Source organism: Rhynchophorus ferrugineus, unplaced genomic scaffold (assembly GCF_030347505.1).
Source record: "Rhynchophorus ferrugineus isolate W39M unplaced genomic scaffold, kcgeb_rfMv2 rfM9, whole genome shotgun sequence".
NCBI classification, from domain to species: domain Eukaryota; kingdom Metazoa; phylum Arthropoda; class Insecta; order Coleoptera; family Curculionidae; genus Rhynchophorus; species Rhynchophorus ferrugineus.
Genome location: NW_027472588.1, coordinates 10,105,241 through 10,129,174, shown reverse-complemented (window position 1 = coordinate 10,129,174; position 23,934 = coordinate 10,105,241). Strand labels below are relative to the sequence as shown.

Below are 23,934 nucleotides of genomic sequence, written 5' to 3'. Positions count from 1 at the left end.
ACAGTCATTTTTATAATTCCGTTTTAACCTAAAGCTGTGAACGCAATAATTTAAACGCATAACGTTATCACTATTTGACTCACTATCAACTCTGATCTCTGAACTCTGATCACTATCAACAATTGATTAAACTTATTTTATTTTATATTAATTTTAAGCAAATGGCGAAGGAAAAGCTACGAAACCATAAACTGGACTACTCCATTGAGCATATTTTGGAGATCTCACCCTCTGCGACTATTTCCTGTTTACTAAAATCAAATCAATATTTAATTATTTTTTAATTATTTTTATATTATCTATTTTTATTATATATATATATATATATATATATATATATATATATATATATATATATATATATATATATATATATATATATATATGTTATACTAAATATTGAACTCGTGTAACCTTCAAATAATTGTGTAATCTAAAAGTAGTCCACAGTGGCAGAATTCCAATTTTATTGAATTATATAATACCAAAATTATAACCGACCATGATATAGCGGTGAATCCACCAAATACTTTCACCTCAAAGGCGAGCATCAAACAATTACAAAGACAAACCTGAACGAGACCGATATGACACCCGAACGATTCAAGTTCGAAGTCCACAGCAGCCCGCATCTTGACCCGATGACTCCGCCGTGATGTCGAAAACGAAAGTAATTTCCAAAGAAACGCATAGCGAGGAGGGGAAGCGAACGGTTTTGGACTTTTTCAGGGGCCCACGAAATTGAAACAATTATCAATTAAACAAATCGCGCCAGGCGTCTGGCGCACATTGATAACAAACGCGTATCGCATCGGGTTTCATTGATGCGGTCAGACAAACGAACGATAAACCTAGGATGCTTTTGTTTATGTTTGTAGTGTAGACTGGCATGTCCTACTTAGTGAAAGAAATACTGCTTAGACTGTTTTGCAATTCCTAAACCGGTAAGTGGTAACCAAGTGAAAAAATTTCGTTTTAATAGTAAATAATGACTTTTATCGAGACATATTATTATAGTTTAAATATTTGAATATAATTTTATTTATTATTGCTCATTATGAAGAAAAAGTAGCATTAAAATAACTTAAGAATAAAACTTGCTAAAAATTTCTTCAGATTTATGCCAACTAGTGATCACCCCGTGGTTTTAATTCGACCACAGTTTATGAAAGTAAAAAAAAATCATTTAAAAGTGATATGTTTTTAAAACTTGTTTTCAATATAAGATCAGAAAGCCTATTTGATTGAAACAATAGTTAAAATAATAAATGTCTGTAACATATTAAAATATATACAAACTATATCAAGAACTAAACTCACTAACCTTGTTTAAGTGGCATTTAAATACAATAATTTCCATTAAGTTTCATTAAGCAACAAAATATGGAACAATTTAAAGTACTACTGAACATTATCACAAAAGTATTATAAGTATGTTCACTTTCAGAACTCTAACAACTTCTGAGCACCAAATATAAGTATATATCATCTCTCAGTACCTTTATGTAAATATTTAATAAAAAATTAAGTATACTAAAACAGAGGATTTATGAATAAATCAATTTAAACATTTATATTAAAGGTGTCTATTTACAAACATTAAATAAGCTATTGCCTTTTTAAAAGTTAGATGTATAAAGTAAATAATCAAAATAATTGCAGATTATTCATACAGATATGCATACAGATATAGTCAGATATCTTATTATATTAATCCTTGATTTTATTGTTTTAAAATGTTTACAAATTATTGTTAATAACTGTTACTGTTTACAATTCATTCTTATTACTGTTAACAATTCATAATTTCTGCTATTTGTCCTATGTATTGGTAATTGGTTTCATTTTAACTCCTGCATATTTTCATTACTTCATCTATGTATTCATTTAGTCTAATCTTTTTTTATATTTCTTATATTTCTAACTTAAAATATATATAGCAAAAACAATAAATACACCAACGTTCTTAAAAAAATAATTTCTTTACCTAAATATTTAAATAAAATTTCATCGATTTTTGTTTACTCACTCCACCCTTTGATTTAACCCTTGCAGATCCACTGTTTTCTGTTTTGTCTTATATCCCACATGGAAGCAATTTACCAGCAAATGAGCAACTAAAAATCTATGAAGCTGTTTTATAACTGTTAATGTTCTTTACAACTTTCACTTGTAGTATTGATGCACAAATTAATGTACCTATTATCTGTAATATTTGGTTAAGCGATGTTTGTTAAGAGACGCATTTCCTAAAGATACCTGAAATGAATCGTAAGTTAATATCAGTAAAATTTGCAGAAAGATCGAGAAAATAACGAAACGAACGAAATAACCTTTAGAATTACCTCTAGTACAATGACATAATATCTCCACAACCATATCAATAATTATTATCTAATATCAAATATTTCTTTATCTATTTTGTTGGTTGCTTGATTTGATCGTATTTCATATCATAGATTTTATATATTAGTAGCACATGTAACACAAAAATGTTAAACCTAAAATTATTCCTCCGTATAAGCTTTAACAGTACCAAAGTTTATAACAAAATATGACCGGGAGTAAACAACATTTGTTCTAATATAATTTTCTAGTTAATATTTACTAATTTAAAGCGTCATATGGCATCAAGAACATACATTTCAAGTATTCATCACATATATTTTTTGATTAAGAAAAGAAATTGGATTGTTTTAAAAGATAAGGAATCCGAGTAATAAAGGCACTTTTACACGCCATCAACGTATGTTGTCTCACGATCAAATGTAATTGTTTTTGGTCTTTTCTCAAAGTGATTTTATGTTAATTCGATACATTTTTTACTATATTTTCCTGTTTTCTTTTTATCGCTCATTATATAAGTCATAGTGTATCGTGAATACTCGTCAATCAACGTACCCATATCCCAAGGCTTCAGTTTCCGCAGGAACATAAATATCTATATAAATCAATTACATTTAATCAGAAATTATTTACACTAGGATTATTTACGTTTATTAAGTATAATAAGATAAATATAACTTTTTATTGTGCTATAAAGCTATATAAAATATAAATTGGGTATTTTTAAGTGGTATTTTAATAAACTATTTTCCACGAAATATAAACAAAATTTCATAACTAAATTTAATATATATATATATATATATATATATATATATATATATATATATATATATATATATATATATAAAGTTTAGCTCTTTGAGAATATGCCCTTAAAAGGATTTTTCAAAATTTCAATTATTTTCTGAAGTATATTCTAGTTGAAAAACCCTATTTTAGCCGACTTGGTGGCGTAGTGGTAAAGTACTGTTGCGACAGCCGCGGATTCGAATCCTGCTGGGGCATCGTCGTAAATTTATATTTGTGATTGTTTAAAATTTGTGAATCTTCTAGGCAAGAGTGTAAAATCCGACAAGGAAAATGATCCCAGTCACGCCAGTAACCAGTCTGGGTAAGACCGAATGTCTTCTGGGATGATTTCTAAAGTTAGTCACTCACCAGTCGATAGGCTTAATGCTGAATACCGTGGTTCGGAGCCCACTTTAAACTTTAGGTCCAGTCCAGATTAACCCATAGTTGGTAAAAGGAGACTTTAAAATATTAAAAAACCCATTTTTTTTTATATTTTCAAACCTTAAGTTATGCGGCATCTAAACCGCGCCATCTGAAAACGAAACTTTAAACGCGAGACTATTTTTTTCGAGACGGTTGGCAAGTTCATTGAATTCAAGTTCTGTTGGACCAATATACTCGATTTTGACCATTTTTTAAAAATTCTGAAATATCAAAAAAACAACAATAAAAATGTCTCGTTTATTCAAGCGGCAGTAAAAAATTTTTTTTTTACTTTATACGACCGCAGCACCTCTCTAGATAAAAAAATGTTTTTTAGATTCTGATTACTAGAAAAGTTGCATCAACCTTTTCGGATCAACTTTTTGGATTTGTAATTTTGTCACATTTTTTCTTTTATCTATTCTTTAACAATTAATAAGTATCTAGTAAAAAAACGGATAGTAAAAATATTGAAATAACGCTTGAAAAAATGCCTAAAGTTCATACTTCTAGATTAGAATACCCGTTTAAATAATAAATTTAAAGTTTAGAAATGCATGCTGTTGACTAATAGAAAGTTGATTTATGCCACCGTCTGGAGCACGATCAACTTCGAGGTTATCCCAAAAAATATCTGGTCTTCCGCAGCTTGATTGCTGGCGATAATTCGACACAATACAAATTTAGGCCGCTACTGTCGTAACAATAACAAGACCGTCTTGTTGCCTTGAACACTACCATGCCCATTCAAAAATGTATACCAGGTATACCTAATACTTTACTAGGATTTATAATTCCTACAAATTTAGGTATTCTTTGAGAGGTACATCTATCCAATAATGTGACAATCAAGTGAAAAATAATGGTATATAACCTATATCAAACATGATATAACTATCTGCTAACGGTAATTTCGAGTCGTATAGCAGAAAAAGTTAAGGGGGTATCTTCATCAGAACAGACATTAAATATTCAATTGTTACCTGAAAATCATCAAAACCATAACGTATCCTTAAAAAGATGGGTGGATTGCTTGTAAGGAGGCCATAGACAAATATATAGGCCATGACAGAGACCCTAACTCAAAACAAATCCTCAAAAACATGTTAAAAGCATTTCCAAAAATTACATTTTCTTTATTCCTGCCTGGACTACTTTCCGGAAAATTTGACAAATTTGAATGAAAGACAAGTTGAGCGATATCACCAGTATATTAAAGAGATACCAGGAAAAATGGAGCATCTCAATAATATGGGATTACTGCTGAACCTTCAGAGAGACCCTCCAGAATCTTCCCAGAAGTGGAAATGTACAACCACACTGAGAAAAAAAAAGGTTTATGGTTTGTAAATACAATAAAATTCAAGTCTTATCTCTATTTTATTAATGTGATAACTCGTTTAACATATTTAGCTAAATTGTCAAGAAATTTGTTGGCAAGTATAACAAAAAGCGCAACAGGATTTAAAACATACAACACGAACGTGTAATGCATAATGCAATTTTTACTCAATTCCTTTTGCAATATTTAAACGACGCGATGTATTCTATAGATTTCCTTGAAACGCTGCAAATCCAAACCGATTGGCGAAGTGTAAACATCAGCAACACCCGGTGCAACTCAGACAACTAGAGAAACCGAAAGTCACCTAAGCAATGATCTGCAAGAGGGGATAATTCCTAACTTAAAATATACGACGAAATAAAAGAATAACCACAATAAATAATCGTGGAAGGCGGTTAGATTGACTATGATTGGAAGACATTATTCATATCAGTAGCCTTATGGTAATGTTAAGTGTTAGACGTGAGCAAAATATTAGTTATTAAAAGACAGGTAAGTCTGGGCATTCAGTACTTTTTACACATTTCAATTAGTATACAATTAATATAATAATTCTCTAGTACACATATATAAAAAATGCTTAAATAAATCTACAAATATTCCTAATATATCATTCCTAGGTCAATTTTTTCATGATCATATATAAAAGATATTTATAACGGCATAATTCAATATCTTGTAAAATATCAATCATCTAATATAAACATTAACAAAAATTAGCATCACTAAAACTAACAAATTAAATTTGAAAATCTAGTATACAGATGTTAAATTTGTGTCAGGTATATATAAACACTCAACGCAAAATTATTTCGTAAAAATTAATCTTCAAATGGAACATGCCATGTAATTTCATAACTACTTCGCCTTTACAATGAGTAGCTGACCTTTTCAGTATTAATTACAATATTATTAAATCATTGAGGTTATCTTAGCAAATATAATAAAAATCATTTAGGTGTCAAGTACTGTACAACTATGAAGATTATATTATTATAATTTATATACAGTTTTCTATAAAATAACTTTATCCAATTTAACATATAATAAACAAAAACCATGATTCAAATAAATTAGACAATAGGTCCATGAAGCCATTTTGAAAACTTCTCATGATGCTGCTCACATCCCAATTATCTGTTTTAGTTTCAACGATTTAAAAATGGTGATTTCAATATAGTGACAAATACTGACTTGTAGGGTCAAAATAATTCGATGTCAATAAACACAACGCTTACTGGATGATCAAATTAGCTTATTGTATTCAGCAGCTCAAATGAATCAATGGTTTGTAGGCGTTTACATGCGATGAGAAATAGTCAAAAGCATCAATTAACTCAAAATGCAATTTCGAATGATTTCAACATCATGCATTCGTTACTTATAAAGCAAAAGCAAAAAAAATGTGACGATGATGATGATATCCATTTAAAGTAGTACTTTTTAAAGTACCGTATCCCCAAGCGCAAAAAATCTGCGGACTCTTAAGCGGACTATTCATAGCCATAACTCTAGTTGTCTATATGATGGAATGAGCAAAGTCGGTATTTTTAAACTGCTAAAAGCTAATGAAAAAGTTTAATGACGTATTATGGCAAAAAAGCCGTGCAGCTGGAATGAAACTCTGCCACACCCAGAGTATTCATCAAATATAGCGCCTTCTGATTACCACTTGTTCAGATCGATTCAGCATACTTTGGCAGCAACACGATTACAAAATGCTGAAAATGGGCGAAAATGGATTGATGATGGGATCGCCGTCAAACCAACATCATTTTTTCGACACGGTATCACCAAGTTTCCAAAAAGATAGGAAAAAGTTGAGCAAAAAAGATTGGAATACCATTTTAAAGTAAAAAAGTACCAGAATACATGCAATAACCTTAAAAAATATTAAAAATAGAACATAAAACCTGATTGATAAACCTAAAAATGTAGAAATTACAAATCTCTCTGTCTGGAGTTCCATTACCAAAATATACCAAAACATTCGCAATCCTTAGAACTAACAAACTAAAATCGCAAATAAATTAAACAGATGTTAAATATGTGTCAGGTATCACTGACCATCGAAAGCCAAATTATTTCGTAAATGTTATTCTTCAAATGGAACATGCTGTATAATTTCATAACATCTTCACATTTACAATCACTTGACCTTTACAATTCGAATATACGCTATTATTAAGTTATTGAGGTTATCTCTGCAAATATGATAAAAAATTATTTAGTTATCTGTTATATATTTTGTCCCATATATTATAAACAAAATATGTATTTAAAATAAACTAAACCGACCTGTAATAAAACAAATAATTAAAGTGTTTACTCACGCTTTATTTAGGAAGCAAATTACAAACAATACCTAATCAGAATAAATGTTTAAGTCACCGCCTAACCTTACGACATCTAATTGTATAATCAGTTAATTCATATCAGTTCAATTTTTACTTCCGCCAGTATCAGTCGCTAATATTTATCGGTTAAAGTATTTATTTATATCGGTAAGTAATTTATAAATCTATTTTTTTTCCATTTCAGAAAAAGTCAATGTTACAGTGATAGCTACTATAAGTTACAATAGGTTCCATCCTTTATAATCAAGTATGAGATAAAAAATAGACTACTTCGTTTTTTTCTTACTACATTATCCAATATCTCAATTTTTGTCTCTTCTATACCCTCATTTTCCTTCCTTATTGGCTGCTATTTTTGATCACATGTCTACTCTTGGGTACAAAGCAGTTATTATGCCTCCTTTTCTATATTTTGTATGTCTATAGTTATACTTCACCAATAATAACAACTTTCTTAACAAAAAATGATATCGAATAAAACAAAAAGTGTATAGAGCAATAATAACATTGGACCACAAAATATGGCTATTATGAAAAAAAAGTAAAAGCCAGATCCAGGCAGCTGAAACTAAATAACTGAAGAGCGAGAAGAGTAACAAAAATGGACAGGATGATAAAAAGAGAAATGAGAGTAGACTTCATCATGGCACAACACAAAACAACAACAATAACAACACCAACAATCGTTTCGTAGTTACTCGAAGCATTCTTTTGTGTAGATCAGTAAAGTTCTGACAAAAAAATGAAGCTGTAAGATCAAAAGAGATGGATTGATGGTGCTCAAAGAACACTAACTATAAAATATTTCAATGAAATTCGAGCATACAAGCTTTGAATAACATCCTTAGTCCATGTATTCCTGCCATAATCATCACAGTTCATGGTGTAGGGCCATCAACAGCAGAGTGAATCTGCTGCGAACTAACAGAGTCTACTAAAATTTGGACAGATGCTTACAGTTCAAAGTGTACAGCTACCAAAGCTCACTCGTAGATTATTGGAATTGGGAAGTTATTTCGTACAATGGAAGAGTATACCACGAAAAATCACTAAAGCGAAATTGGCGAATGAAGATAAAGTCGATAATCATTACAAATAATTTAATTACAACTATAAGCTCCCCTGACGATTATCTCTTCGGACATATCTTTAGGAAGAAAGTGTTATATCACACGACTGATGTCTGAATGATTATATGGCCCTGTGTATTTAAAGGAATGCATCGCCCTTTAAAAAGTCACTTTTTTTCCTAAAAATTAATTATAAATACTTTATTTTTACCTTAAATCCTTCACATATCATAACTTATATATGCATAATATTCATTTTGAATATTCACAGGTAATGTATTAAGTCGACTATTTATATAGAATTAAAAGTAAAAGAGAACAGTACGTGTTACACGAATATATCGCAGCTATGATCTTGTTCTTACGGCTAGCTTAAGGACATTTCGCCTCCAAATATGCGTTTCTACTTGTGCAATAAAACCAGATAATGTTAACTGGAGAGCGAACTGGGTTTAACCGCGTTTATACATTCTTAAATCAACAGTACTGAGCATTGATAATGTAAATCGCGAAATGTTTGTAAACGAAACAACAAAATAACCTTCAGCTTTGACATTTGCTTCATTGCTTTGCCTCAAAAAGGATTATAATTAACTATCATAACAATATATTACCAAAAGATATGATTTTAACAATTTATAAACCATTATTACTGGATGTTTTAGTCATCGTCAACAAGAACATAAAAACACAACTAAAAAGAACCAAACAACCAAATATTAACAGTAAAGTCTTAAGAAACATCAGGAGAACCACAACGACTATTATGGTTATACATCACCACAACACCATATACTCTTGGACTCTTTGGCTTCATAAAAAAAACCGAAATTACTTTTTCCCCAACAAAATGTTTTAAGATACACTATCAGCACTTTGTATTTATTAACAAAAACGTGATAAACTAATCGAAATCGAATTTATTTTAATGCATTTTTAATTAAAGGAAACATTAAAACATAAAAAACACATTTTTATATATGCACCGTATTTTTAACTGTTCATTATAAATATATTTTTTTGGTACTGTGATCTAGTATACATTATTTCTTTGTTCTAGGCAGTATGGTTGATGTTACTCCAATAGTGCTTCTGTTAGGATCCCTGCTAGCCATATATTATCTCGTAGAAATATTTTGGAACTTACTAAAGATAATAAGGGCTTATTTAGCGCCATTGTTCTTAGCACACGAAGAGAGTTCATTGGTGAAGAAATATGGATCCTGGGCATGTAAGTTTTTTAATATATTGATTAGTAGTACTCTAAAATATCAAATGACCCATAATCTAGGAAATACGTGAATAGTCTTTAAACAGAACCTAATATGACTAATTCGTCGACATGTTACTTTTTAAATCATTAGGTCAAGAAAAATTTATCACCTCCAAATTCTTATCTAAAATATACATTTAACATGTAAGTTTAATAACTTTAGCAACTTCCAGAAGAACAATTTTGTAGTGTGAATCTTTGGATGTAAAGCTACGATTATCCAGCGTTTCTCATCTTCAAGAAACCACATAAATCTTTTTACATCACTTCATAAAACATTACAATTGAGTATAGAGCATTAATAAAAAAGATCTAATGAAACAAATGGTATTCATATAATGTATTTTAAAAAAATTTCACTTAATTATAAATGTAAAATTATATTTACATATTTTAGTAAAATTACTTTTATTTCACGTTTTTATTAATTATATTACTCACTAAATTATATAATAACCAGTCAAAAACATAAAGTATATGTTAATGAACTTTATGGCTCTTATATAACCTGAATGCTATTAGCACAAATTAATTTTACTATGTCCATTGATCAGTATCAGTAAAATGACCACAAAAATGTAAATATTATTTTAACACATGTTTTTTTACTCTATTTACTCAGATTTTTAATTATAGTTCGCATATTTGCAATAAAAGTAGTAACATATATCTAATCAAGCGCTTTTTATATAAACATCTAAATTCGCTTGTCCATCTCAAAACTATTTTTCGACTTCTTGATAGTGCCGTGAAGATATGCCATTCTTTGTTCAAAATTAATGATCTCAAATCAGTTCACTGTCCAAAATTGCAATTAATGCATAACTGAAATTACAGTTCAAAATTTCATATACTTATGCAGGAAAAGGTATTTAGAAAACGTAAACTGCACCTGCCATTTAACAATTTTTATATCGTATTACGCTGTCTCGTAATGCTTCAACACTGATCTCAATTTTATGGTTAGTGAAAGGAGGTATTCGGTTAAAAATCTCATTTAAAAATACGAAACGAAAATTGACAATAATTGTGGTTAGTAAAAGAACAATTTTCAGAAGTCAACAATTGAATTTGTTATTGGAACGAATGAAGTTGTATAAGTTTTCGATTTTTTAGAAATTATTTATGAGACTTGCTCAAGAAATAACGAGAATATGTGTTATTTTGGAAGGAATATCTTTATTTTAGTCTTATCCATTTCAAAGTAATCTGCGTAATATATTACTTATAACTCGAACTTAGGCCAGCGTTTCTTCTAATCTACAAAACCCTTTTTAGTTTTATTCACTATTTCTTTACATTTTATAATTTTTATCTACATAATATGTAATGTTAATATGCTATGTCTGCGGAATATAGAGGCTTACACATAATTAATGATATTTTTTTTCAAAAAATTAACAAGCATTCTATTAGGATTAGCATTGCATTTTCGTAATACAACAGTCATGAGTTGTGTTTCCGTAAACCTGTGCATTTTCTCCGAATCATTTTACTCAAACGACTTGAACTTGAATGTAATGGAATTTTTTTAGAAATGTTGAAAGAAATTTCTTGGTAAGACCAAGTCCACTTAAGCCATATAGTTATAAAATTCCTTCCCGTTGCACAAACTTGGATAAACATAGATAAAAGTATATATATATATATATATATATATATATATATATATATATATATATATATATATATATATATATATATTATATATATATAAGGTTAAAATATAAAAAAAAGGTTTTTGGCATTCATTGCAAATGAAAAATTAGTAGAGAAACACATGTAAATTGCAACTGGAAAATCTAATTATTGTTACTATTCATATTAATTTCTGAAATCTGAAACTGATCGTTAATTTAAATAAGAAAATATTTAATAGGCGACAATTTGTTTTCTATAAACCTTTGTCCAGGCTGAGATGATTCTCTATTTAGTACGATTTCACATGTTTGAAAGATTCGTTTAATAAAAAGTCAATAAAATTTGCAAAAGGAAAATGTTAAAATAATTAAAATTGTCTAATTATCACATATTGTAACAGAACGCGCGCTTTCTAATTTCTCAACCAACAACATAAATTTATTTAAAAAACAATTGTCATTCTTATTACATAATTTAGTTTTCTTATGATACAAATTATAAATTACTAATTTTTTACAGGAATTAACAAGACACGATTACACGATCTCTAAGAATTCAAATTATATGTCGCACATCATGTCCTTTGTTATTTTTGCAACTAATTTTAACTAATATTAGCTCCGATATTCGACTTTTTCAACAAGTATTTCTGGTATTTTCAACAATTATGTCTAATTTAATGACAATATATTAAATTCATGATGAATTCCTTACACAAACTTAAGCTGTCAACAAAGATTAATACTTTTCAAACAACATTGATACTTCGCGACATTTACAAACATTTAATTATGTCACACTCTATCAGATGTCTGATTATACCACAAACTGAATAAACAGCTTAGTTATGAGCTAGGATAGCTAGTTGTGGAGAGGATGACATAGGGAATACCATCAATTTCTATATAGATCGCTTTGATGAATGTACTTCGCAACTCGCACTTTCAATTATTACTGAACAATTTTGTCTAATCTCATAAAACAATTTAATTATTTTTATATAAAAAGCACTTCTCCCTAACCTTAACCACGTTGGTGTGACCTTATGAACAGTGAAGTGAACTCACTAAAGCGCCACCTTTAACTAATTTTCATTTCATATCAAAAGTCTTACTATATTTTGATCAGAGTAAATCACACTTACGACATAAAATAATATTCCAATTTTTAAACCCTATTCCACAATTACCAAAATTATAATAAAGAGTAACGCTATAAAATGAAAAATTAAATCTGATTAAGATAATAAAAGTGTCGATCAGAATATATGGTAATTTTTGTGTCTTATGATTACCAACAACTTTCGTTTATTTAAATAACATGTATTGAACGCTACGTTACTAAATCATGAGTAAAATGCTAACGCTAATTTTAAAATAGCTAGGCACTACAGTGCAGTTGGTAATTTAGATGCAATACATAAAAGTGCACTTTTTGCTTCAATTATTTGTATAATTAGCGGTTTAAAATGGAAGGAAAAAATATAGAAAGAGAAATCGTTGATAATGTTGAAATTATGCGTACGTTTAATACATATGACAAAACCTTAACATTTTAAATAATTAAAGGAAATACTTGGAGGTTTTTAGGTAAAATATTTAATTTTAATGGATTATTTTAAAAAATAACTATTCTTATTTTCCTTGCAACAAATCTTCGACTTCGATATGACAGAAAGTGATGTCATTAAGAATAATGACACTACTGTATTTCTGGCCTTGGCAATTCTAACTGTATCAGGCTCCATCCGATATCATGGAAGAAAAATCCAGGACGTCAGAATTTTGGGGATTTTCTTCGGCAGGATTGTTTTTATAGAAGAAAAGAAAAGAAGAAGCCCTATAGCAGCTTTGCTTCACAACGACTACACCATGATTTCACCATGACTTCACCAGGACATTAAAGAAATGGAAAATGGAGCATCTCAATGATAACAGACTACTGCTGGGTGTTTAAAAGGGACCTTCCTGGTTCTGTGGGATGAACGAATATGTAAAAATAGGAGTCTCATTGGTAGAAAGAAAAAGATTGTTTTCGTGAATCAGAATCAGAAGACTCAGTATTAAATTTTAAAAGGGAAGTCCTCCATCACTCATCCATGAATTATATTAAATAATTTTCTTGGAAAACCCATAGTAAAACCATATGTCTACTATTTTTATTATCCCCATTGTATTTATATAAAAATAAATTCAAATAATATTAATATACAAAACCCGCCATTGAATTTTAAATAGTACCCTCACTATAATTATATATGAAATTAGTTAAAATTAGTTGGAAAAAAAAATACCCCATTACAGTTTTGTAACAATAAATTCAAGTAATATGAGTAAACAATATGTTGTTTTAACAGATTAGACGTATAATGATGGCATCATTACTTAAATTAGGATAAAAATTAATACTCAACATCGCTTTTCCATTAAAAAAAGAAAAGTTTCACTGTATAAAATAAGTACAGTAATTGTTAAAAGTACACAAATTTAGCCTAATATGATCTAATTATAATAAAAATAAGTTTAATAGTATGTATGACATGACATGCAATGCATAACGTTAATTCTTAAAACTCATGTAACCGTATCTTGTTAATTCTTGTTATATTATTAAATATCTTTATGTAATTTGAAACATAAGAAAATTAAATTACATAAAACGTTTAGCTATTTTTTTTAGTTAGTAATGAACGTGGTAAAAATAATTTTATGGTTCTCTTTCTGTTTGTAAGAAAAAATAATTAGAAAGTGTAATGATGATTGTGGTAAATACTGTTACCAATTACAAGGTTATTTCTGTTTACATATACGGTGTTATCTAATGTATTAGATGTTGAAATTAATTTGTAGATTTTATTGTTTGGATATAAGAAAAAGTTTATTTAAAATGAAATTGAGAGGACGTTTGAAAGGATGTACTACTGATCCATTGCTAGCTATTACTTATTATTATCTTTCGGACAAAATGAAACAACATAACAGGTATAGAATATACTCAAATAAGCTTGCTATAAGCTACTGTATCTACATAAAAGCCGCTAGATAAAGAGATATTTTAACAGGCCAATTAAAAAGTCCCCGACCTGACACATAGATAGCACAATTAAAATTAAATTCATTTTTTAGTTAGCCCTAACCCTCAAAAGATGCGTATATAAATTTGACAGCTGTCGGATCATTACTTTGTGAATTAAAACATTTTGAGTGAAGCAACTTTTGTTATTGTGAAAAAAATGGATAAAACGGAATTTCGCGTGTTGATAAAATATTGCTTTTTGAAGGGAAAAAATACAGTTGAAGCAAAAACTTGGCTTGATGCCGAGTTTCCGGATACTGCCCCAGGAAAATCAACTATCAAGGAATGGTATGCTAAGTTTAGACGTGGTGAAATAAACACCGAAGACGGCGAACGCAGTGGACGCCCAAAAGAGGTTATTACCGATGAAAACATTTAAAAAATCCACAAAATGGTTTTGAATGAGCGTAGATTGAAACTTAATGAAATAGCAGACACTCTAAAGACATCAACTGAAAGTGTAGATCATATCATTCACGAATATTTGTGTATGAGAAAGCTCTGTGCAAAGTGGGTACTGCGCGAGCTCACTTTAGACCAAAAACAAAGACGAGTTGATAATTCGGAGCAGTGTTTGAAGATGATCAAGCGTAATAAAACCGATTTTTTGCATCGATATGTGGCAACGGATGAAACATAGCTCCGTCGTTTCACTCTGAAGTCCAATCGACAATCATCCGAGTGAACAGCACAAGATGAACCCGCTCCAAAGCGTGGGAAAACGCAACAGTCGGCTGGCAAGGTTATGGCCTCTGTATTTTGGGATGCGCATGGAATAATTTTCATTAACTGTCTTAAAAAAGGAAGGAACATCAACAACAATTACATAGCGTTATTAGACCGTTTGAAGGATGTAATCGCCGAAAAACGGCCGCATTTGAATAAAAAGAAAGTGCTGCTTCACCAAAACAATGCAGCGTGTCAAAAATCTATGAATTGGGCTTCAAATTGCTTCCTCATCGACCGTATTTTTTCGTCGAATGAAGAGGTGATTGACGAAATCTAGGCCTATTTTGAAGCAAAGGACAAATTATACTACAAAAATGGTATCAAAAAGTTGGAGGGTCGCTATAATCAGTGTATCACTCTTGAAGGGAATTATGTTGAATAAAAAAATCTAATTTTAGCAAAAAACGTGTTTTATTATGGTAGACCAGGGACTTTTCAATTGACCTGTTATTATAATAGAGTAGAAGATCACTTCAGTAAATTATTTTCTATATAAAATTATACAAAGAGAATTTATTTTACAAAACGCTACCTTATTAATTAATTATACATTACATAAAACCCTTCAACCTATTAACAATACAAGAACAGTAAAACTCTTCAGTAAAATAGTTTTAAAAAAGAATTTAAAACTAATAAACGAATGATTATTGTAAATATACTAAATATTCTGGTTACAAAACTTGTATATCATATATAAATATATAAACAAAATGTATATCAATTAGAATTATTACGAGAATGGCTAGAATACGAATAAAAAAAAACAATGTTAAAACAAAATAATGTTAAAGAGACATACTTTCAAAGCGCATTTTTAATACCAATTAATCCAAAACCAATTAAGAAATGTTTAATTTTATTTATTACATTAAAAAACAGGCCATATTTTCTGTTAATTTACACAGTTTACATTAAATCTCATACCGGCTTATATTTTTTCTAGTGGTTACTGGTTCGACAGATGGAATTGGTAAGGCATATGCGAGAGAGTTAGCGAAACGCGGACTAAACCTAATCCTAGTAAGCAGGAATTTGGAGAAATTGCAAAACACTCAAAGGGAAATAGGTAAGTTCAGTAAATTATAGATAATCTTTCCTAATTTATTAATATTAATTATAATATATTAATATGATGTTCCTTATTGCTGACCTTTAAATTAAAATACATGAAGCTGATATCATGAACAGCATTAAGAATTTAAAGCTTCCAAATATACCTAAAAAATTGCTAAATGTATAAATGTCAACCGCAATAACTATTTTTTTATTATTATTTAATCTTTACATTGTTACTAGTCGTTGCCGACTAATCTACAATTTGTCTTTATGATAACTTAAAACTAGGTATATAACTAGAAGGACCCATCGGCCCTATCTCAGTCTCTGTTGAAATAATGTTTATACATGTCGCTGCTGTATTTTTTATTATATGCACCTCACTACACAACACTACACATGATCAGATGGTTTGATTCTTTTGAGTCTGTGTCCTGTTCTGGTGGTATCCAAAAGCTGTAATCCGTCAATATTCTCGTGAGAATGGAATCTTTCCTCATGCCCCCTTGCAGTTATCTTGATTTCTTGAGTGACTGTGGGTATCTGAACGTCTCGATGTAGGTAATCAGTCCTATAGTATTTGGGTGTGCCCACAATATCTCTTAGGACTTTGTTCCGTAATATTTGTATTTGTTTTATGTTTCTCTTTGCAGATCATCCCCATAATTGAACTCCGAATATCCATATAGGTTTAAGTATTTGCTTATTTAATAGCAATTTATTATGTACTGATAATTATAATTTTCTTCCAATTAGTCTGTACATATTCCTATATTTCAATTCCAATCCTTTTCTTTCATTCTTTATATGTTCCTTCCAGCGAAGTTTTGCATCAAGATTCATTCCGGGATATTTAGCGTTGTTGCTATATGGAATGACAGTATTATTTAATGTTATCGGTGCTTGTACGGTCATTAATTTTTGTTTTCCAAGCTTCTGTCAAAAGTATTTATATAGTTACTTGCCTCTTGTAATTTTCGTGAGTCTTCTTCACTATTGTCTCCGACAGCTATAATCGCAGTATCATCAGCACATGTAGCAATCGTAATATTCTCCATTTGTGGTATATCCCAAGTGTAGAGTAGATAAAGTATTGGTCCTAATACACTTCCTTGTGGTATACCTGCTTTAGCTTTTTCTATTGTAGTGTAAACTTCTTATTTGACTCTAAACATTCTGGTTGTAATGTACGATTTTAATAGTTCGGTATGTATTCTGGTAACATTTTCTGTTCTTTATGAACAAGGCCTTTACCCTTATCGAAGGCTTGTGCTACATCTAAGAATATAGCTGAGCATACTTTTTTACAAACAGGCTTTTTCAATAACATTTTTTCTCTCTATGATCGGTTTTGCTCTTTTCAACAGGATTTCAAAAACCTTAGATATTACTGGCAACAGTGATATAGGTCCTATAGGCTTTTACTATACCGCAATAACTTGATTCAGCGACAATTTTTTCATTTAAAATAAATATATTGTTGTGCCATATAGAATATTATATCGTCCAAATTCGTGGAGACAAAAGTGCAGATTTAGACTATACATTAGTTTATTTCTTAATATAATTCCTACAGACTTCTTTTAAGGATTCTTCTACTTATAGGATCACAACTTGTTGATGTTGAAAAATCTTGTATTTTAATTTATAGCCTTTTAAATATATTTTCTATTGAGTGGTGTGAGCTCGATAATTGATAGAAAATAATTAGTTTGTAAATAATATTTAAGGAATGTTTGGTTCTAAAAGGTTACAATAATAAGTCCTAAATCACCGATGCCTGATCAGCATCATCACACCTAAAGACCTAATCTCTTTTAAAGAACTTATTGAAAAACGTAATACTCTCTATACACATAAAATGTATTAATAATAAAGTAGTCATCATAAATTAATATAATTATATGATCCTTCACACTTTACTAGTGGAGATGATCCACAGTTAAGAATGAGACACACACCAAGTTTTAACATCTGTTTCTAAGCCATAAAATAATCAATTAACGTTTTTCTATGCTAGTATAATTATACTTATATAAGTAGTAACAAATCATATACAGTGTTTTACTATTTTTGTTTCAGCTTGACATTAAAAGAACAACCTCAAACATTCTGAATCCCAAAATGTAATTTTAATTTAAAAACACTTCCATTATATTCGTATTGCTATTTGTAAAGGTGTTACTTATAAATTATTTTTATATCTAAATGTGATATATTAGAACTGTTCTGAATTTATAACATTACTAATCTAATGTTTGTACTATATACTATAGAATGATAAATTATAGAATATACAATTATTAAAACTTAAACAAAAATGTGATCATCCAAGATGCGAATCTGATCCATGTTAAACACAAGAATAACTTGGGAAACCATTGTTGTCAAGAACCACTTCCTTCATTGGTTGACAACAATTGAAAAAATTCAAGAGACATTAAAATGCAATTAAACACAATACAAACAAATAAAAACCGACACTAGAAAGAAATATTCTTGCAGCCAAAATATCTCGCCATCAGAAGTATTAAGAAACGAATCGTATTCAATAGAAAACAATATATATTGCACTTGCTTATATTATTATTGAAATAATGCCACCTGTTCAACAAAAAAGAGGTAGCGAGAACTTTCCAGCGTTTCATTAAATCGAACCATACCTTCCAGATGGTGTTAAAAATCTACTTCCGCCTTTCCTGGCCAATAATGAGAATTATTCTGTGCTGATAGATAATGTAAAATTACCACGTCATTATAACAAAACCACAACAAACAGTTACATAATCCAATATTGCATTCGATTTTATCGATAGCTATAGAAATTATTTTCTATATCTAGAAATATTTTCCAATCAATAAGTTAATTCATTTTTTAGAAAATTTATACCGAGTGAAAATCAAACTCATCCAAGCGGACTTTTCCTTAGGAAAAAAGGCAGTTGACCTTGTAAAAGAGGAAGTGGGTAAACTACCTATTGGCATTTTAGGTAAGTTATTTTCAATTACTGGTTTTCTGCAAGCCAATATTAACTCACTCATAAACTATTCGGGCTGTCATTTATAAAACACAACAATCAACGGCTATTATATCTTATTTTAATTGATTCTTGGATTTTATCCTTCTAACAAACACAACAGTCTCATTGCATCACACAATAAATTGCGTGTATTGTATGTTGTAAATAAAATACCAATAACTGCTTCTTAAAGAGAATATTCTTTTTTTAAATAAGTGGCATTATTAACATTCTAGATTTAATCTGAATAATAATTTGTTTGTTGAGTAATATTATGCAGTCATAATTTATTACAAATAAAAAATACTGAAAAATACTTAAGTTATTTTTATTAATAATAACAGATATACTAGCACTATGCTATGCTTTTGCTCCAACGCCATATTAGAACGGATCTGATCTTAAAAGGATTAATCCTCATCAGTCATCTTGTCCGATTCTCGCTGTCAAGAAGACAGCTTACTTCGACATTGACATGGTGAATGAAGTCCTTGGTTATGACTCTGGTAAAGTTTAATGAGCTGGTTCATTACCAAACTCCTATGGAGATTACTATTTCTGAAATACCATGGGGCGTTAACATCACTCCTCAATACTTTCTTTTGAGACCACTGAATTATGTCCAGATTGCTTCTCTTGGTACAACTTCATATATGTAAACATAAGACTTTGTTTATGCAGCAGTACTGTATAATGTTGACAGGGCAGAGCCAATACATTCTTATTATATATTTAATAACTCTTTATATATTCTTCTCCATGAAACCTTCTTTCACTTATGTTCATTTCTTTTATGTGTAAAATCAACTTGAACAGATATAGTCTCATTCAAAATGATTCTCAATGGCTGGGTCAAATTGTTTTTCCAATTTTAATTACTAACTCCTGTAATTTCATTGCTGCTTCATGGTTTCTACATCAATCTATTATAGCAAAGTCGTCAGCAATAGTAGCTATTGTACTCTGTTCAATAACTACTATTGCTGCCGCAAGTCACGGACAGAAACGATGTAGATACATCAAGGACCGTGCAGTGCCAACATACTAATCTGCAGAACTCCTGCTTTTATTTCTTTCCATATCCTCGTGTTTAACATTGAAAACTCTTCATAGGAAACATAAAATTTTAACAATTCCGCTAACCGTCTAGGTAATACCTTGCTTAATTTATAATTAAGCTCCTCGTATCTATGAAAAGGAAGAACACGATAAAACAGACTCTTCTTTCTTTATGTTTCTTTCCTTTCCGTAATCCTACATATTTGATCTATAGCTAAATGTTTCTCGCTGAAGTCTGATTAACTCGGATTATGTTATTATCATCTCTTAGTGTTTTCAGTCATTTGAATATATTTATTTCAGATAATCTGGAAATTACCGGCAATAAGCAGATTGGATTGTGAGATTTCATTGAGAGACTGTCCGTGTTACACTAACATATTTAAGACACATGTTTTAGTCTAAAAGAAACATTAATTATATGCGTAAGTGGTACAACTGCTTTGCCATGAAACTGCTTTAAAATCTCTCCTGCAATCAACTTAAATATAGGCTCCTCATTAGAGTTAATGTTTTCTTTTATTTCCCTTGCGATTTCTATTGGTCTAATATCTCCAAATTTAATGAGAATATTCTTCCAGTGGAGGGCGCATTTTTGTTTGAAAAATATCTCGAGGTATTCGACCTATATTTTTTATCTTACTTTTTGCCCATGTACTTGCTTCCTTCTTTTTCCTCTGCAGGAACTATATATAATAACTATTTAAATTATAACAAACGTCTTAATATAAGCATTATTTTGAAACCTTTTGTATTCGATCTCAACCATTTTAAACGATGCTACAGCAATTTTAATTCAATAACATTCAAGAATACATATTTATCTTGCAATTTTAAGCTGTATGCCTTTACAAAGGACTTTATTCAGTTTAAAGAGTTTTAAAATTAACATACAGTTATGTACACTCATAAATTAAATTAGCGATTCATGCTCGATTATATTTCGCAGTCAACAATGTCGGCAAACAGTACGACTATCCCATGTATCTCGGTGAGGTCCCCGAAGAGGAACTGTGGGACATCATCAAAGTCAACGTCGGTGCCGTGACGCTGATGTGCAAGGCTTTCATCGAAGGCATGGCATTACACGGCAGGGGAGCGATCGTGAACGTCTCATCCGGATCTGAGCTGCAACCTTTACCGTTAATGACGGTGTACGCGGCAACAAAAGTAAGTATACTCTTTATAACGTTTAGCCATGGTTATTTAGAAATCGAGATGTGACGCAAATACCGGCCGATTGAATGAAGCAAGATAAATCGTTGCGGGTTGCCCAATAAGAAGACAAAAAGGTCTAAGAGCGTGATTTTTACACAATACAGTTATCAACGCAGAAAATCGTTTAATATCCTGTGTTTATTGAGGAACATTTAATTCGCTTTTATATTTAGCGCATTCGCCATTTATTTAACCAACGCATTCACCATTTAGATGAGTTACAAAAACTGCTTTTAACCGACTTCAGAAAAGGAGGAAGTTAAATCGAGGAAAAGCCTCAAATTTTAAAGGCACGTAAAATGTTTTCACATATTTTTATCTAAAATAATCAAATATACATTATTCAGATAATCAGTCAATTTACTTTTTAAGCAATTACCATATCGTATGAACCCTCGTAGAAACATTGGAGGCAAATGTTTCTATCGTGTAATGGTTAGAACGTTTAGCTCACACGCGGAGGTCGCGGATTCGAATCCCAACACAGCAGCAAATTTTTTTGTTCTAGTTTAACTGGACCATTTGTCAAATCACCTAGACTAGGTAGCGGACCCCAGGGCCTGAAACGTTCCTTAACACTAAAAAGAGAAAAATAAAATATTTTTAACAAAAAAATTGAACCGACTTCAGGAAATAAATAAGGAGCTCACTAAAAAGTAGAAAATAATCAAACTTAGATTTTTTTCAGTTTTATCATTGATCATTCATGACTAAGGCAGCTGTTTAATTGTTAATTAATAAAACAATTTATTAATTTACCTTCGCCATTTAGTCCTAAATATTTGGGTCCAAACATACGTTGTATTAAATAAATACAAAAAATTGCGTGAATTGAGTATTATTCATTTCCGACTCTCAAAATAATTTTCTAAATATACAATGTACAACAGATGCTGTTTCAAATGTTGTAATTAAGTAAATTTTAAAATATCTAGTATAAACAGAAATCTTCCTAAAAAGGAAATACTGGCTTCTAATACGAAATACAAATTATTCTCATAGGTTTTCCGGTATGTAATTAAATTATATATTTAAGACTTTTATCCACGCTCAATATAAATATTAATTACATACGCAAACAGTATTTACATTGCGATTATTCTCATTTTAATAACATTTTTATTGTGAAATGTTGAAAAAGAGCTTGCCAAGTGATTTGATCTACGAAGAATCAGTTCCCCTGCCCTTTTCATCATTCTTCAGAACTGCATTACTGTAGCCCTAGCCATAAAAGTTCCATCTTCTCCTCTGACAAACCAAAATCTCGAATGAGTAAACCCAACTCTGAATTTATACCATTGAATATCAAATCTTATCAAATTCGCAAAATTAAAAATCGAAATTTGCTATTAAAGCAATCAACATCACAGTTTTATCATTGATCATTCATGACTAAGACAGCTGTTTTTATAGTACGACTATTACTTTTATTTTTATTTCTGGTATAATTAATAAAACAATTTATTTTTTACCTTCGCCATTTAGTCCTAAATATTTGGGTCCAAACATACATTGTATTAAATAAATATAAAAAATTGTGTGAGTTGATATTATTCATTTCCGACTGTCAAAATAATTTTCTAAATATACAATGTACAACAGATGCTGTGTTTCAAATGTTGTAATTAAGCAAATTTTAAAATATCTAGTATAAACACAAATCTTCGTAAAATGGAAATACTGGCTTCTAATACGAAATACAAATTATTCAAATTCTATATTTAAGATTTTTATATTGACAGGAAATACACAAACTAATTATTAGTGTAAAATTTAATCTGTTCATAAAATTTTATATTAAATGCACCTTCGCCATATCATCATTATAAAAATCAAAATTGTACTAATATTTCATTTTAATATTTTCAGACGTACGTTAAAAGTTTCACCAAGGCCTTGCAACACGAGTATGCCTCCAGAGGATTAACGATACAACATTTGGCTCCGATGTTCGTAGCCACTAAGATGAATCATTTTAGTGATAAAATATATAGAAAAAGCTTATTCGTACCTGATCCGGAAAATTACGCCAAGTATGCAGTTTCGATGTTGGGAGTTCTGGACGATACCACTGGTTACTGGGCCCATGGTATACAGGTTAGTGATTTCAGTAAACCAAAGATCTGATTGGATGATAACTGAATTTTATTTTAGACATTTTTCACGAAACTACCACCAGAAGCAATCAGGACCTACATCGGTGGATATATGAACTCCTTGTTTAGGGAAGAATACATGCAGGCGCTGAAGCGTTAAATTTGATATAAATTATTACTAAATTATTATAATAACTTTTACAAAAAATATTGCTGAAATAATTGATGTACAAAATTAAACAAGCAACCTATATTTGTAAAAATGTGATGTATTGTAACAACTATTAATGTTGATATTTATATTAAATAGATAATATAGATAGTTGCTAACAAGTAGTGACCTAATAATGTTTGTATGATTTGAATGATACAATAAAAGACATGAATTCGTTGATGTAATTAATAATATATTTTATTCTAATATACAA

General features: G+C 29.9%; 1 protein-coding gene across 3 annotated transcripts; it reads left to right on the top strand.

The window, feature by feature from the left end:
* The first annotated feature begins 759 nt into the window (after positions 1-759).
* On the top strand, positions 760-23,912 carry LOC143201906 (inactive hydroxysteroid dehydrogenase-like protein 1). Of its 3 annotated transcripts, none has more exons than XM_076413107.1 (7): positions 760-944; positions 9,397-9,567; positions 16,001-16,123; positions 18,993-19,103; positions 21,142-21,362; positions 23,280-23,507; positions 23,565-23,912. In XM_076413107.1, the coding sequence occupies exons 2-7, from the start codon at positions 9,402-9,404 to the stop codon at positions 23,664-23,666; spliced, it is 951 nt and encodes a 316-aa protein (XP_076269222.1). In that variant the 5' UTR covers positions 760-944; positions 9,397-9,401; the 3' UTR covers positions 23,667-23,912. The 3 variants fall into 3 exon arrangements, with proteins under 3 accessions (XP_076269222.1, XP_076269221.1, XP_076269224.1); XM_076413106.1 differs by lacking the exon at positions 760-944 and adding an exon at positions 5,263-5,401; XM_076413109.1 differs by lacking the exon at positions 760-944 and adding an exon at positions 7,330-7,413.
* Positions 23,913-23,934: the final 22 nt, after the last annotated feature.